The sequence below is a fragment of the Accipiter gentilis genome, chromosome 6 (assembly GCF_929443795.1).
Source record: "Accipiter gentilis chromosome 6, bAccGen1.1, whole genome shotgun sequence".
NCBI lineage: Eukaryota > Metazoa > Chordata > Aves > Accipitriformes > Accipitridae > Astur > Astur gentilis.
The window spans coordinates 30,236,448-30,249,093 of NC_064885.1; the positions used below are offsets into that span (position 1 = coordinate 30,236,448).

General features: G+C 60.7%; 1 protein-coding gene across 1 annotated transcript; it reads right to left on the reverse strand.

Moving 5' to 3' along the window:
* Positions 1 to 354: 354 nt before the first annotated feature.
* On the reverse strand, positions 355 to 10,283 carry LOC126039408 (uncharacterized). The gene is made up of 5 exons (XM_049802497.1): positions 10,187 to 10,283; positions 8,863 to 9,468; positions 7,583 to 7,854; positions 1,373 to 2,992; positions 355 to 1,325 (listed from the first exon to the last, which is right to left on the reverse strand). The coding sequence occupies exons 1-4, from the start codon at positions 10,281 to 10,283 to the stop codon at positions 2,963 to 2,965; spliced, it is 1,005 nt and encodes a 334-aa protein (XP_049658454.1). The 3' UTR covers positions 355 to 1,325; positions 1,373 to 2,962.
* Between the last annotated feature and the right edge of the window lie 2,363 nt (positions 10,284 to 12,646).

Consider the following 12,646-nt stretch of genomic DNA (forward strand, 5'->3'; position numbering starts at 1 on the left):
TAAACAGGAAGGGAACATGATACAAACGCTATGCGAATTATGATCTGAAAAGTTTTCCTGGCAGGTTGTCACACGAGTTGTTAGTGTCATTCTTTGACATGCACATTCAAAGCCTTTCTGTACCGCTGGTTTAACCCTCTCACCCCCCGTGAGGGCTGCCAGGCGGAGCTTTTCTTCCCCGCTTCTCAGGTCAGCCCTTTTCTCAGGTACCCCTGAGAAGTGACTTCACACCAGTGCTTGAGCCGGGCTCCCCAGCTGCTGAATTTTGGGTACAGCTCGAGGCGTTGGTGAGCCGGGGCAGGCAGCGAGACATCATGCCGGCTGCAGCTGCCCCCTCGCCCCAGGGCTGCCAGGCTGGGAAGCGGCTGAATAACCCCTCGGGCGCACCACCTCCTCTCCCCCCGGGGCATCCTCACCCCAAAAAAGCCTCCCTGGCTGAGGCGGGGGTCCCTGCCCACGCGTGTGCTCATCTCCTTCAGGGCTGCCTTGGCCGCAGCTCTGCGCGGAGCCCAGCTGCACTCCGGCCAGGGAACATCCGCTGTGGAAACCTGGGAGGAGCTGACAATCCCCAAAGATTGGCTGCACACCCGGCCAAGCAAGAGCTGCTGGCTCCCGGCCTAATTAGTTGCAAATGTGCTTCCATGTGGTTCCAATCTGGAGCCCCCGCTCCCTCCCCGTGCTGCCCCCCGGGGCTCGGCAGGGGCCGGGAGCAGCCGAGCGGGGCAGAGCCAGGAGCAGCCCCGATGCCGGCCCGGGCAGGCGACAGCCGCCCGGTTCCCCGACCCTGAGACGAGTCCCCCGGCCGGTCCTCTCCTGGGGGGGAGGGGGGCACAGGGAACCTCCGCCCCCTGCAAGGGGCGAGACCCGGCTCACAGCAAATTCCCGCTGGGGACACGGTGCCCGGAAAGGTTCCTGCTGGCCTGCACCCCGTGGAGGGGCTAACATCGCTCCTTTGGCGCTCAGCCCGGCCCCAGGCATCGTCTTCCCATCGGGGTTTGATTTTCATCTGCCACTGGGTGATTTGTGGGGGCAGCACTGGGCCGGCAGCCAGGAGCGGCCAGCATCCTTATTTAGCCTTCGCTTTGCTCTCCCCGGCTGTCGGCCGGGGCTGTGGCCGCCTCCTCCCCGTCCTCTGGCACAGGTGGGCTCCGGGGGCACGGCACCCTCTCTGCCCTCCCTGCCAGCTCCTGCCAGGTTGGCAGGGTTTGGGACAGGAGGGAGAAAGGTTGGGTCCTGCTCACAGCCATCTGTGCGCGGAGGCCTGCCGGGGCTGCCGGCAGTGCTGCGTCGCTGCCCCTGTGCCGTCCTGCCTGCGAGGCTCTGCTCTGCTGTGCTGTGCCGTGCCCATCGGCCCCCCGGCAGCGCCGGTGACACCGCGTCACCCCCAGCACGCTGGCTCCAGCAGAGATGTCCTCGGGCAGCACGGGGCTCCTGAGCCCGCCTGTCCCTGCATTTCCTTGCAGGACTTGAAGCATCTGGCCCAGAAGCAGGGCAGCTCTCAGCACCCCAGGACCAGCACTGTGGGGACTCGGGACCAGCGAGCTCCCTGCCTACACCCTGGTGCACAGTCCCAGCACCAGCAGTTCCAGGTAGGTCTTCCTCTTGTCCCGTGCACCCACCTGGGTTTAACGTCTCAAACTAGTGCAAACACCATATATTCATTTCAGGTCTTCCACCTGAGGGTCTTTCCCCATCTTTTGGGGTCCTTGCCTACACCCTGCAATGTCCCTTTGGTGCCACCAAGCAACTTCAAGCTCAATTAAAATGAGTCCAGACTCAAACACCCTCTTCCCGGCCAGCTCATGCATTTGGAAGGAGATTGCATTAAAGCTTCAAACTAATCAATAAAAAATTGCCCCATTAAGCAAGGTTGCAGTCCCTCTGCTCTCCTGTGTTTATAGCTAGATTAAAAATGCCTGGCACAAGGTTAACCCTCAGAGCATTGAAATAAAATGGTATAGAATGAGTTCAGTTCTCCTCAGGTTTCAGGAGAAGCCGGGTGAACCATGCGGGGGAGTGAGCAGGGCCAGGGCCGGCACCTGCAATAACATCTTTGGTGTCACTGCAGAAGCGGAAAAGGAAATGAGCAGCCAAGGAGCCGGGAGCAGCACGGCGGTGGCCGGCCGGGCTGGGCTGGGATTGCCGCCCCGCCACCCCTCACCGAATCCAGAGCCCCCCTGCGGGCAGCGCTGAGCCGCCAGCACCCCGGGGTGGCTGCATGGCGGCTGTGGGCGGCATTGTCCCCTGGGTAGCCTGCAGTGCCTGTAGCACTGGGAAGGGTGACCTGGACGTGGAGCTGCCGTGGTGGAGATGGGGAGATGGGGTCCCTCTGTCACCCTTTGCCTCCAGCCATCGGGGTGGGTCCAGGTGCTGAGAAGGGAGAAATCTCCCTGGCAAATGCTTTGGATCCTGGGGAATAAGTGGCTCGGCTGCGATGCAGAAGCAGTAATGACGGCTGGGGAGGCTGCGGGAGGACACACCCACCGGCATCGCCCCACAAAGGGCTTTGCCACGCGCCACCACTGCAGGGAGGTGCAGGGATGAGCTTGGCCAGACCCTGCAGAGCACGGGAAGCCCCTGACCCCAAGAGACTGGGCTCCCTCCCTCCATAAAAAGCCAAGCTAACCGCTTCAGGGGGGAGTCAGGGCTGCTGTCAGCTTTGCAGGAGCAGTGTCGGGGTCTGTGTTGGGGCGGTGGGGTGAGAGCTGTTGCCTGGACACCCTGCGAGGTGTGCAGCCCTCGCTGTGCCGGAGCACTGCCGCCCCAGTGCAGCCAGGCGTTGTGCTTGGCCTTTTAAGATCAGAAAGGTTTTTGAACTGACGTTAGCTCTGGTACGTGGAGGAGAGCGTACAGCAGGGTAATTAAAGTGTAAGAGCGAGGCTGGGTTCGCCTTTAATGGCTTGCAGCTGCAAATATTTTTATGTCTTCTTGAGCCCACTTGTAAGCTGTCTGGCTGTATTTCTCATCCTGGCCAATTAGATTCCCATGTGTGCTGCAGGAGTGAAAATATAGAAAGTGAATAATCCTCCAATTCTGCTCCTCGCTGCAGAGGCCTTTGAACCTCTGGCTGCCGTGGCTGCCTTCCACCCCAGCCCCACTGCAGCCCCGGCCAGCCCCCTCTGCGCCTGCCCTGGCTCCCCTCTTTGCAACTGAACTTCACCTCTAGCAAATCTGCCTGGGCATCACTGCGATTCATCTTCAAGCCTTTCTGATCAAAGCTGGGGGCTTCCCCCCCCGCCCCCCCCTCCCCTTTTGCTGAGTTTTACAGCCATTTGCCTTTTTGGATGCTGGTTTTCTGCCAAAAGTTCCACTCTAAAATCAAAAGGGGCAGTCCATTAATACGAGGCAGCTGTAACAAGTACACTATTGTGTTGTCTCTTCCAAGGTACCCGGGACTTTTAATAAACTGTGGGGCGTGGGGAGCTGGTTGCCTCCAAGAAAGGGGAGGCAAGAGAGGGGAGGAGGGAGCTGGCAGAAACCACGGTGCCATAAAACGCAGCCCGGCGGCGCGGGGCCCTCGGCACGCTCGGCACTGCGTGGCGGTGGGAGCGGTGCAGGAGGCACTCGGCAGCCTCCCGGCTCCCTTCCAGCTCCAGGATCAGGTATCGGTCGGGAAACGCTGCTCGCTTTGATCCCTGTGGGCTGACAAGGCTCTATGCCAGGACCCACGCGGTGAAAACAGGCTCACCGCCCCGGCTGCCCTGCACCGGGCTGCCCGCAGCTGCCAGGGCGGTTCGCTCCAGGGATGGGACCTACAAGTCCTGGGGGAAAGCAGGGGAGCCAGGCAGGGTGGGGAGCACAGAAACCGCTTGGGCTGCAAAGGGGTCCCCGTGCTCCCCGTGCGTGTGGGACACGCAGGGTGGATGGTCACAGTGCCTTTACTACTCGCAGCCACCCTGGTGCAGGGAGGGGAGCTCAGCCCCCTCAGGGACCCCCTGCCTGTGGGATTGGGGCTGCCTTGTCTCTGTGCCTCGGTGCCGGCTCTCCAGCCCCACGGTGCCGGCAGCCTCGCCGCCCCACTTGGCACAGCTCTGCCCTGGCCTTGGCTGTCGGGCTACAACCTGTCAGCACCGCTTGCCCGGGAAATGCCAGGCGCACGGCTGGGCTTGGCGGTGGCAGCTGACCCCGCGGCATCTGCAGCCATGCCATTTCCCAGCCCCGGGGGGGGACTGCGTCCCTGCCCGGGCAGCCCCCTCTCAGCCACGTGCTCCTCTGCCCGGGCTGGGGGATGACCTGCCGGCACGGCTCACTGCAAGGGGCTGGTGAGGTCAAGGGCCCCCGTGCACCAGCTGGAAAGCTGGTAGGGAGCTCCAGTAAGTGCAATGGGGTGTAAACCTGAAACAGCTGTGGCCGTCAAGAGCCCAGACCCCGGTCCCCAGTTGGGTTTGGGTCTCTCTGGGAAATGTCTGTGTTATTTCCGATTCAGGCTCAGCCCCGCTGGGGAAGGTCCCTGAGACTTTCTCTGTCTCAATCTCCATGAGGGACATCAGCCAGGACCCAGGAGGGCTGTGTGTGAACCGCCTTGTCCAGTCAGGAGCTGTGCGTGATGCTCCCCGAGACCCCCATCGCCCGTGGCCAAGCCGCTGGAGCCAGGCAGGCAGAGCAAACCCCAGCTGGAGCTGCCACACCAGCCAATTCGGTTGAGCACCCCTCGCTGCAAATCCCCACAGCTCCTGCCCTCTGCTCCCACGGGGACCAGGCAGCACCCTACGGCGGGGTGAGCTGAGGGCAGGGAGGCAGGTCCCCCTGCGCTGGGGTTTGGGAGCAGCGGGGCGAAGGGGCCGACCCCGCAGGCTTGCCATTGCAAGTCAAGGTGAGGACGGGCTGGGAGCAGATGGGACCTGCTCTGCTGGTGAAAGAGTGTTTCTGCTATTTATGCTAAGCGGTGGGAATGCTTCTCAAGCATTTCGGATGGCTCTGTAATGAGGCCGGCCTAAATATGCCAGCATTGTTTGTGCCGGACAATTAAAAACTCCCCCTTGCCACATTAACGGTGTCTCTGGTGGCGGAAGGGCCCGGGAAGGCGCGGGCGAGGGCAGCCCACAAAGCCCGCCTTTTGTTTCGTGCTCCTTTGAACCCTCTCAAAGCCCCCGTTTCAAGGGGTGGCTTTTGTTTTCTTTTCAGCAGGCCTGAACCCAGAGCCGCCTGTTGTTTAGCAACACAGAAATGTGACCTTAATTGACTCTGCTCTCGGGTGCACTGTGTAAATCACTTCTGGCACCCAGGGGGAGTGCATGAAGTGCCCCCCCCATCCCTGGCCCCGGTACACCGGGGGAGCATCCTTCCTCTGGACACTCCTGGTCCCCAGCGTAGGGGGACCCTGGCTCTGCACATCCCAGCTGGCAGGGGAGCGGAATGGGAAGCGGAGCTGGGAACACTCCTGTCCCCGTGGCAGAGGGTTTCCCATTTCCACGGGGGAGCAGGGAAAACTGTTTCCCTCTGCTCTTCAAACCCCTTTTGCAGCCGGTGCCTCCTGCTTGTGTTTACAGTCCAGCCGGGCTGGTAAGCCTCTTCACCTGCCTTCCCCAGGACTCACTGGGTTAAAGTTTATTGCGAGATGAATTAATTGATGATGATGAAAATGATTAAGTGATGAAAAGGTAACAACTCCTCCTGCGAACGCCTGACATGCACTTAGCCAGACGACTTATTTGTAGGATACCAGGGGGCTGATACATTAACAGATATAATTTGCGGTCTCCCGAGGAGAGGTTAAGGGCTGGGAGCACGGCTCCCTGGGAGCTGCCCCGTCTCTCCACCTCGCCTGCCCCGGCCTTAATCAAGCGATCATCTCAGCCCGCGCCTTGCCGGCCCCCTCGCTCCATTCAATGGGGGAAAATTTGCAGACAAATTCCTGCCAGCGGGATGTTGGAGCTCTCCTGCGTGGCGGGATAAAGATACCTGTCACCTCCGCCCGGCCCTGCCGCCAGCTCACGCTGGGAGTGCCGTTCAAGGAGCACCATGCTGATACCCTTATTTGATTACGCCTCTTCATGCCTTCCTCTGTGCGGGAAGAGCTATTCAGCATGGGCTCCACGGCGCTCCCAGCACGGGCTGGCCCCGCTGCTGGCCTTTTGTTAGCCCCGTTGGCGGCACGCCGGGCGTCAGGGCCGCACGGGGGGCCCTGCGCCACCCCCTCCAAGCCAGGGCTTTTCCCGATGCCTTGCAACAGGGCCCTGGCCAGGCTGTTGATTTTTAACCAGCAAACTGTAAAAACGAGGGGAAAAATAGGATTTAAACAGAAACATGAATGGCTTCGTGAGAGAAGCGCTCTGTTCCTATTTCAGCTTCACCACGCTTTTGGCATGATGAAGATGCAGCTGCCTGGTACCTGTTAGCTGTGTCCAGCAGGAGATCCCAGAGGCACATTATTGGGATCAGCCCCCCCCCCCTCCCCCCCCCCCCCCGTGCTGCCAGGTGATCCAGCTCCCCTGTGGCCTCAGGAGCTTTTGGTCGGGTTTGTGAGCTTGCAGAGAGGGGATCAATTTTCCCTCTGCTCAGAAGCTCGAACCTCAGCAGCTGGAGATCCCGCTGCACAAAGAGCTTTCGGCTGCAATCTCAACATAAATGCCATTTTTGCAGATTCCCTGGCCAGAGCCACCCGCCCCATACCATGCTACCCCTGCTCCCGGACAATGCCACCTGCACCTTGCCTTGTCCCAAGCACCAGCGGTGGCCACCTCGCCTGCCGAGAAGAGGTGTGCCCTCTGCAGCCGAAGCATTTAATGGGTCACCCCACACTGCCCCAGCCCCACAGCCCCTCTGCCATCTCCAAAAGTTTCTTGTACCTTCCATTAAGGTAAAATACGCTGCTCCAGGTGTTGCTGGGGTGGGAGACCCCAGCCAGCCCTGCAGCAGCCCTGGGAAGGCAGCCTGGGTTCCTGCTTCTCATTCTGGAGTTAATCACTCGGACTGCTAGAAATGTGGAGCAATTGGCCCTTGTTTTGCTTTTCCCTGCTAGATTAAAGAGCTCTTAAGTACCTGGCTTGTTATTTCTGCCAAGGTACTTACGCACCAAGGTCCTTGTGACTGTAATCAAGCCGCCCCTTGATCTTCTTCCTGATAAACTAAGTAGGCTGAGTGTCCTGTCTGCCTCCATCGGAAATGTCCTCAGCTCTTGTCGAGCTCTCCCGGGGTTTCTCTGCAGACTCTCCAGCTTGGGGCACAGCCTGCTTCGGCAACGTGCGCGGCCTCAAGTGTGCCAGGATTGGATCTGCCGGTGCAAAGTCACTGCCCTGTCCCAGCTCCTCCGAAACAGCCCTTATGTCTTGCAAAGCCAGTGGTGGAAGGGACAGGGTGGCTGCACGAACCTCCAGGCTCTCCCTGCCTGCACAGCTGCAAATCCCCCCCATTAAGCCCACAGGCTTTGGGCACCTGCCCCTTCCCCCCTTCTCCCCACCAAAGTTTGCTCCAAGCATCAACCGCCCTCAAATCTCTCTCCAGCGAGTTCTGCTCCGCTGGGCAGAAGCAAGGCTCTGGGGAGCTGTGCAGCAATGAGTGAGTGTGATTGGGGCAGAGCATTTCTGGAAGGGAGGTGACTGTCCAAGCAGCCAGGGAGGGACCTGTGAAGACCAGCCCTTACCTGGGTGTCATGTCCATCTTCTGATGCCCAAGCCCAGCTCCAGGTTCTCAGAGAGCCCCAATGGGCTCCAACGCCAATTGCTGCCAGTTTCTCCACCTTAGCAGCTGATGGCCTACACATGGCTGGCTGGAGAGTGGTGATCTGGGTGGTCACAGCACAGCAAGGAAGACATCTGAGACCTTGGATGCAAGGTGTCACCTGCAGGAGCCCAGTCCCTTGAGTCAGAGCCACGATGCAAGTAGCGCCTGCGGTCTTTGCTGGCTCCAAAGTCGCTTTGGAGAGAAGAGAGAAGTGCCAGATGGGCCGAATCACCACTATGTTTGTAAAGATAAAATGACACTCCGGTACTTAATTAAAGTGACGGTTGATATTTTACTTTTGACCAAAATACGCCCATATTGCAGGTGTTTTGCGGATTGGGGCTAGCTCTTCTTAACAAGTGCTTCCCGCCCCGCAGGGAGCATCCCCCCGTCCCCGGTGCCGGGCCGGCGCTGCTGCCCTGTGCACGCTCACCCACCCAGGCCGAAAAGTGGCATTTGCTGGACTCAGGTCACTGCCCTCCAGCAAAGGGGCTCTCGGCCGAGCCCCAGCAGCATGTCCTGCCACCGGCACCTCCTGAAAGGGACCTTCCGCCGCAGCCCCGGCCCATTGTCCGGGGGGATAATTGGAGGGAGAAGTGAAACGGGGCTGTAATGAATTCTGCTGCTATTCAGCGGGGCCGGGAGGCAGAAAGCTCGCTGCTCCTGCCAAAGTGCTGAGGCTGCTACTTCCATTCTGCGGCCGGAGGGGAGGTCTCTGGAGGGCAGCTCGCTATTGAGGAGGCTCCGGGGTTGAAACAACACCCGGCGTCTGAAGTTATACTCTTTCTGCGCGAATGTGCTCCGATGTGGCTGTGCACAGGGTCCTTCCCCGCAGGCTTAGCGGGGCTGTAGCCAAGCTGCTGGTGCTCCCTGGCTTGCACAGCGCAGGGCTGCGGCTGCGCGACGCGTCGGGGTGTCCCCGCGTCTGTCACTGTGCTGTGCTGACACCAGCCTCAGTCCTGCTGCCCTTTTGCCCGGGCTGCCCTCGGGGGCTCTCCCTGGCCAAATCCTCATTCCCTCATTCCCTCCTCCCCCAGGGTCCTGTGCAAAGCTCCCTCGGCCACAGTGACCCCCCCCCCAGGCCCCAGACCGATGCCTGACCCACCCCCAGCACCCAGCAGCACAAGCACAGCTCCCCCAGCCCCCTGCCAGGGGCTGCTTCCTCCCCCTCCCCATGTTTTTTGGGGTGATGGAGCAGACCTGGAGGGGGGACCCAACCCCGGGGGCGGATGGAAAAATCTGTGCTGCTCTTTCCAGGCGTGCCAAGGCTGCGAAGGGCCGGACGGCGAAGCGTCTGTGTGGTCCCTCCCGCGCGCAGGCAGAACCCCGTGGCGGGCAGCTCCTCTCCCACGCGCTCCTGCCGGTAGCTGGCCGTCTCCAGACATCTTGCATCGTTCTGCTCAGCTCTGCTGCAGCTGCTGCCGAGCTCCTGCTGCGGCCTCGCACGCGGGGTGGGGTTCCCCCCACTCTCAAAAGCCTGCGGACCCTCCCGGCAGCATCCGGCTGGAGGCAGGGACGCTGCCAGGAGCGGTCCCCTGGGATGCTGGGCTGGCTCAGCCAGCCACACGTAGCCTGGGTCCGTGGTGCCTCGGCCCCCGGGGGGAAGCTTTCTGCCAATTTGCCGGAGCTGCAGAGGGAAGGGTGCCAGAAGAAGAGCTGGCAGCCTGCGCGGGGGCTGGCCTCCCACACGCGAAGCCCGCAGGGGGTGCGGGGGTGCCCAGCTGCCTCCCCGGCCCAGGCAGGCGTGCGGGGGCAGCGAGCTGGCGTTACAGGGCAGTCCCCAGGGATGCTGGCGTTGCTCCTGCCCTGAGGCGCACGGGTCTTACTTTACATCCAGGCACTCTTTAAGCAAATGCTAAGTAAATCCCTTTCCCTTCTTGCTCGTCAGGATGACACGGTTTCAAACCTTCAAGGGGATTTAGGGCCTTTGTCTCTGGCCCGGCAAACCGGGCGGGCACGCAATCAGCAAACCACTGGCAATTACAGCCATCACAATTTTCTGCTTCAGTGCCATAAACAAGCGGGCAGGGGAGCCCAGAGCACAGCACCCTGAAGAGCAAGGGAAGACAAACAGGACTTTGTCCCAAGGTTTAGAGCAAGCTGCAGGCATCCCCAGGGCTAAATGCTGTTCTTCCCAGCACATGGTGCTCTCGTAACACCTTGGCTCAGCGGAGCTTAGCAAGCTGTCACAAGCCCAAGGAGAGCCCTCCTGACCTCCCCGGGAAACGACTCCAGTGAGCAATAAACTGGCTCCTGTTTACTTGGTGGGGGGCGGGGGGGGGGGAGTGTCTCAGAGGGCTTTAACACAGGAGGGATGACTCTGAGCTGTGAAATGACACCGGAGCCATCGCTGGAGCAGCCCACAGCCGCCAGCAAGTACAGGGAGCCAGCTGGGGTCCGAGCCTCCCTCATGAAAGATGAGGGGCCACAGGTATCCCGTCCCATCAGATCTTCTCCTGTCCTCTTACCCATGGGTGATGGTTAACCAGCCCCATCTGCAGCGTGCTTCACCAGACAGGCAAACAGTGGGCGATAAAGGAGCCCTCGCCCCGTGCAAGGTCTGCCGCGGGGGCGAAGGCGGGAGGGGGGAGCGGTGGCTGCGCCGTGGGCTGCCCCGGCATCGGAGGAGCTCCCCGAGAGGTGCCTTGTGACCCTCACGCTCGCCGTGACGCTGGCTGAGCAAGCACAATGCAGCTCATGGCTGTGCCCCTCTCCCCTTTGCCTGTTTGCCTGCTCCCATCCCACTGCTCTCGTCCGTTTGTCCAGCAGCGGGTGGCCATGGTGGTCCAGCTCCTCATCCCTTTGGGGAGACGTTATCCTGTTCACCCGGTGCCCAGCACCAGACCCGCTCTCAAACCTCCGGGGAGGGCTGACCCAAACAGGCAGGGGGCTGCCCACAGCCTCTGCCTGCAGCCTGCCCACACACAGCTGAGCCCAGCAGGGAAGGCAGCGAGCGCCAGCGCCGTCTGCGAGCACAAACAGCTGCTTGGAGCCCGCTCAGAAACACCAGCCCAAGCTGTCCAGCTGCCAGCCCCTCTGTTTCAGAGCACAATGAAAGCCGAAGGATGGCTGAAAACAAGCCACCCCGTGGGAAGGGAAGTGCAGAGCTCTGTGCTGCAGGACAAGCCAGCACTGACCCCACGGCGAGGACCAACGCTTCGCTGCAGGGAGAAAGGAAGCATCCGTCAGGCCCACCAGGGTCCTCGCTGTGAGACCCTCGTGCAGCTGCTGACCAGCCAGAACCCTCCCAGATGCAGAGCTGGGGATGAGGGCTCCAATTTACCTGTCCATTCACCATACGTGGGGCTGGCTCGGTTGGTAACACTGCCTACTGGAAGGGTTTGTCCCGATGCATCATCATCCCAAAGCTCTCCCATCCCCTTCTAGGCTCATCGTCTCCTCCAGCATGCACCGTGATGCAGCCCTGAAGGATGTCCTCGTCTCTCCTCCGTAGCCAGGAAGGTCTCCGGTATTGCTCTGCATTTACATGTTGCAGTCAAACCCCTGAGTGCAATGGGCCATTTGCTCTCCCTCACCATAAAACAGGTTCATTTCACTGCTGGGACAAAGGCAGGTTGTCTTCCAGGTTCGGAGATGAGCTTGTTGCTGATGGAGCCAGGAATGGGGCTCAGCCTGATACTGGAGCTGCAAACAAAGCCAAATGTTTCCCGAGCCCGGCAGGATCAGCCTGTGTTGGTCCTACTTTACACTGGTTGTTAGCCTTAGTGAGGATGCTGCTGGCCTGTGGTGGGCTCCAGCCCAGAACTGTCTCCCCTATTTGGCAGGTGCCCTATGCGTGTCAGCACTGCCAAAAGAGATGGGGGTTTATCTGTGCCTGGGCTGCAGCAGGGCTGTGGGAGCGAGAGCCAGGCAAGATACGTAACTGTGAGGTTCAGCATGTGTCTCTACATCCTGCTCCCTCTCTTGGTACAAACACTGTCCAGATTTCCAACGTCAGAGAGAGAGACACCAGCCAGATTGTTTTATGGTTTCAAGAACTCATAATGTTTTCCAGAAAACAGAGCTGCAGCCCATCTTCTGCAGCAGGAAGAGCCGTGGCAGCCTCCAGTCATTGCTGACAGCCCTCTGACCTCCTCGGCAGCCAAAAAAAGCCGACAAAACACAGGGAACCCTTGGAAAGGCTCTTGCGATGCACCCTGGTGCGCCCACATCCAGGGTGGCATGTGCCGTCCCGGTCCCCGAGGACCCAAAGGAGAGAGCAGCCTCCTCCTGGTGCTGCCTCGGCAGACGTCTCCCTCGCAGGGCGAGCACGTTCGCTGGCAGTCCCGGTGCTGGCGCGGCTGGGCAGTGCGATGGGAGCCGACAGCCCGGGGATGGCGTGGGACCCCGCTTGGGGGGAAGGACCCAGCGGAGGCCCAGCTCTGGGCGCTATTTTAGGGATGACTTTTGGTGAGGTGTTAAGCAGCAGCAAGCTGGATTGGAGGCAGGCTGTGTTTCCTCAGAGGTCTGGGAGGACACAAAGGGAGACCTGGCTTTGCAGGGAGTTACAGGGTGACCCAGTCCCGGCTCCCAGTCCCGCAGTGAGGCTGAGTCCCAGCCTCCGTTCTAGCAGAGCTGCCCGAGCCATGCTGGTGTGCTGGCAGGCTCATTATAGCAGGTCTGCTTTTAATTAAGCGGGATGCTGCTTTTGTACAGCTGAACCCCTCAGGAGTTTGGGTACGGAGCCTTCGCCCCTGCGGCCAGGCTCCCACTGCTTGCCCCTGTGCGGTGGGTGGCAGGTGAAGGGAGCCGGTGGCAGGGGCTTTGGGAGCACGCGCCAGGCAGCGCGTCCCACCCGCGCAGGACGCCAGCTGTGCCCCCAAGGTGACAGGGCACGGTGCAGGCCAGTGCCATGCCCTGCCACGGGTGTTTGCTCTCCTCTGGCCTGAAGGCAAAGCCCAGGGCTCTTATCGTGCCGGGCAGATAAGAGTTAATGCCCCAGCAGTTGTGCTGAGCTGGCTTTATTGGCAATAAACCCCGGCTG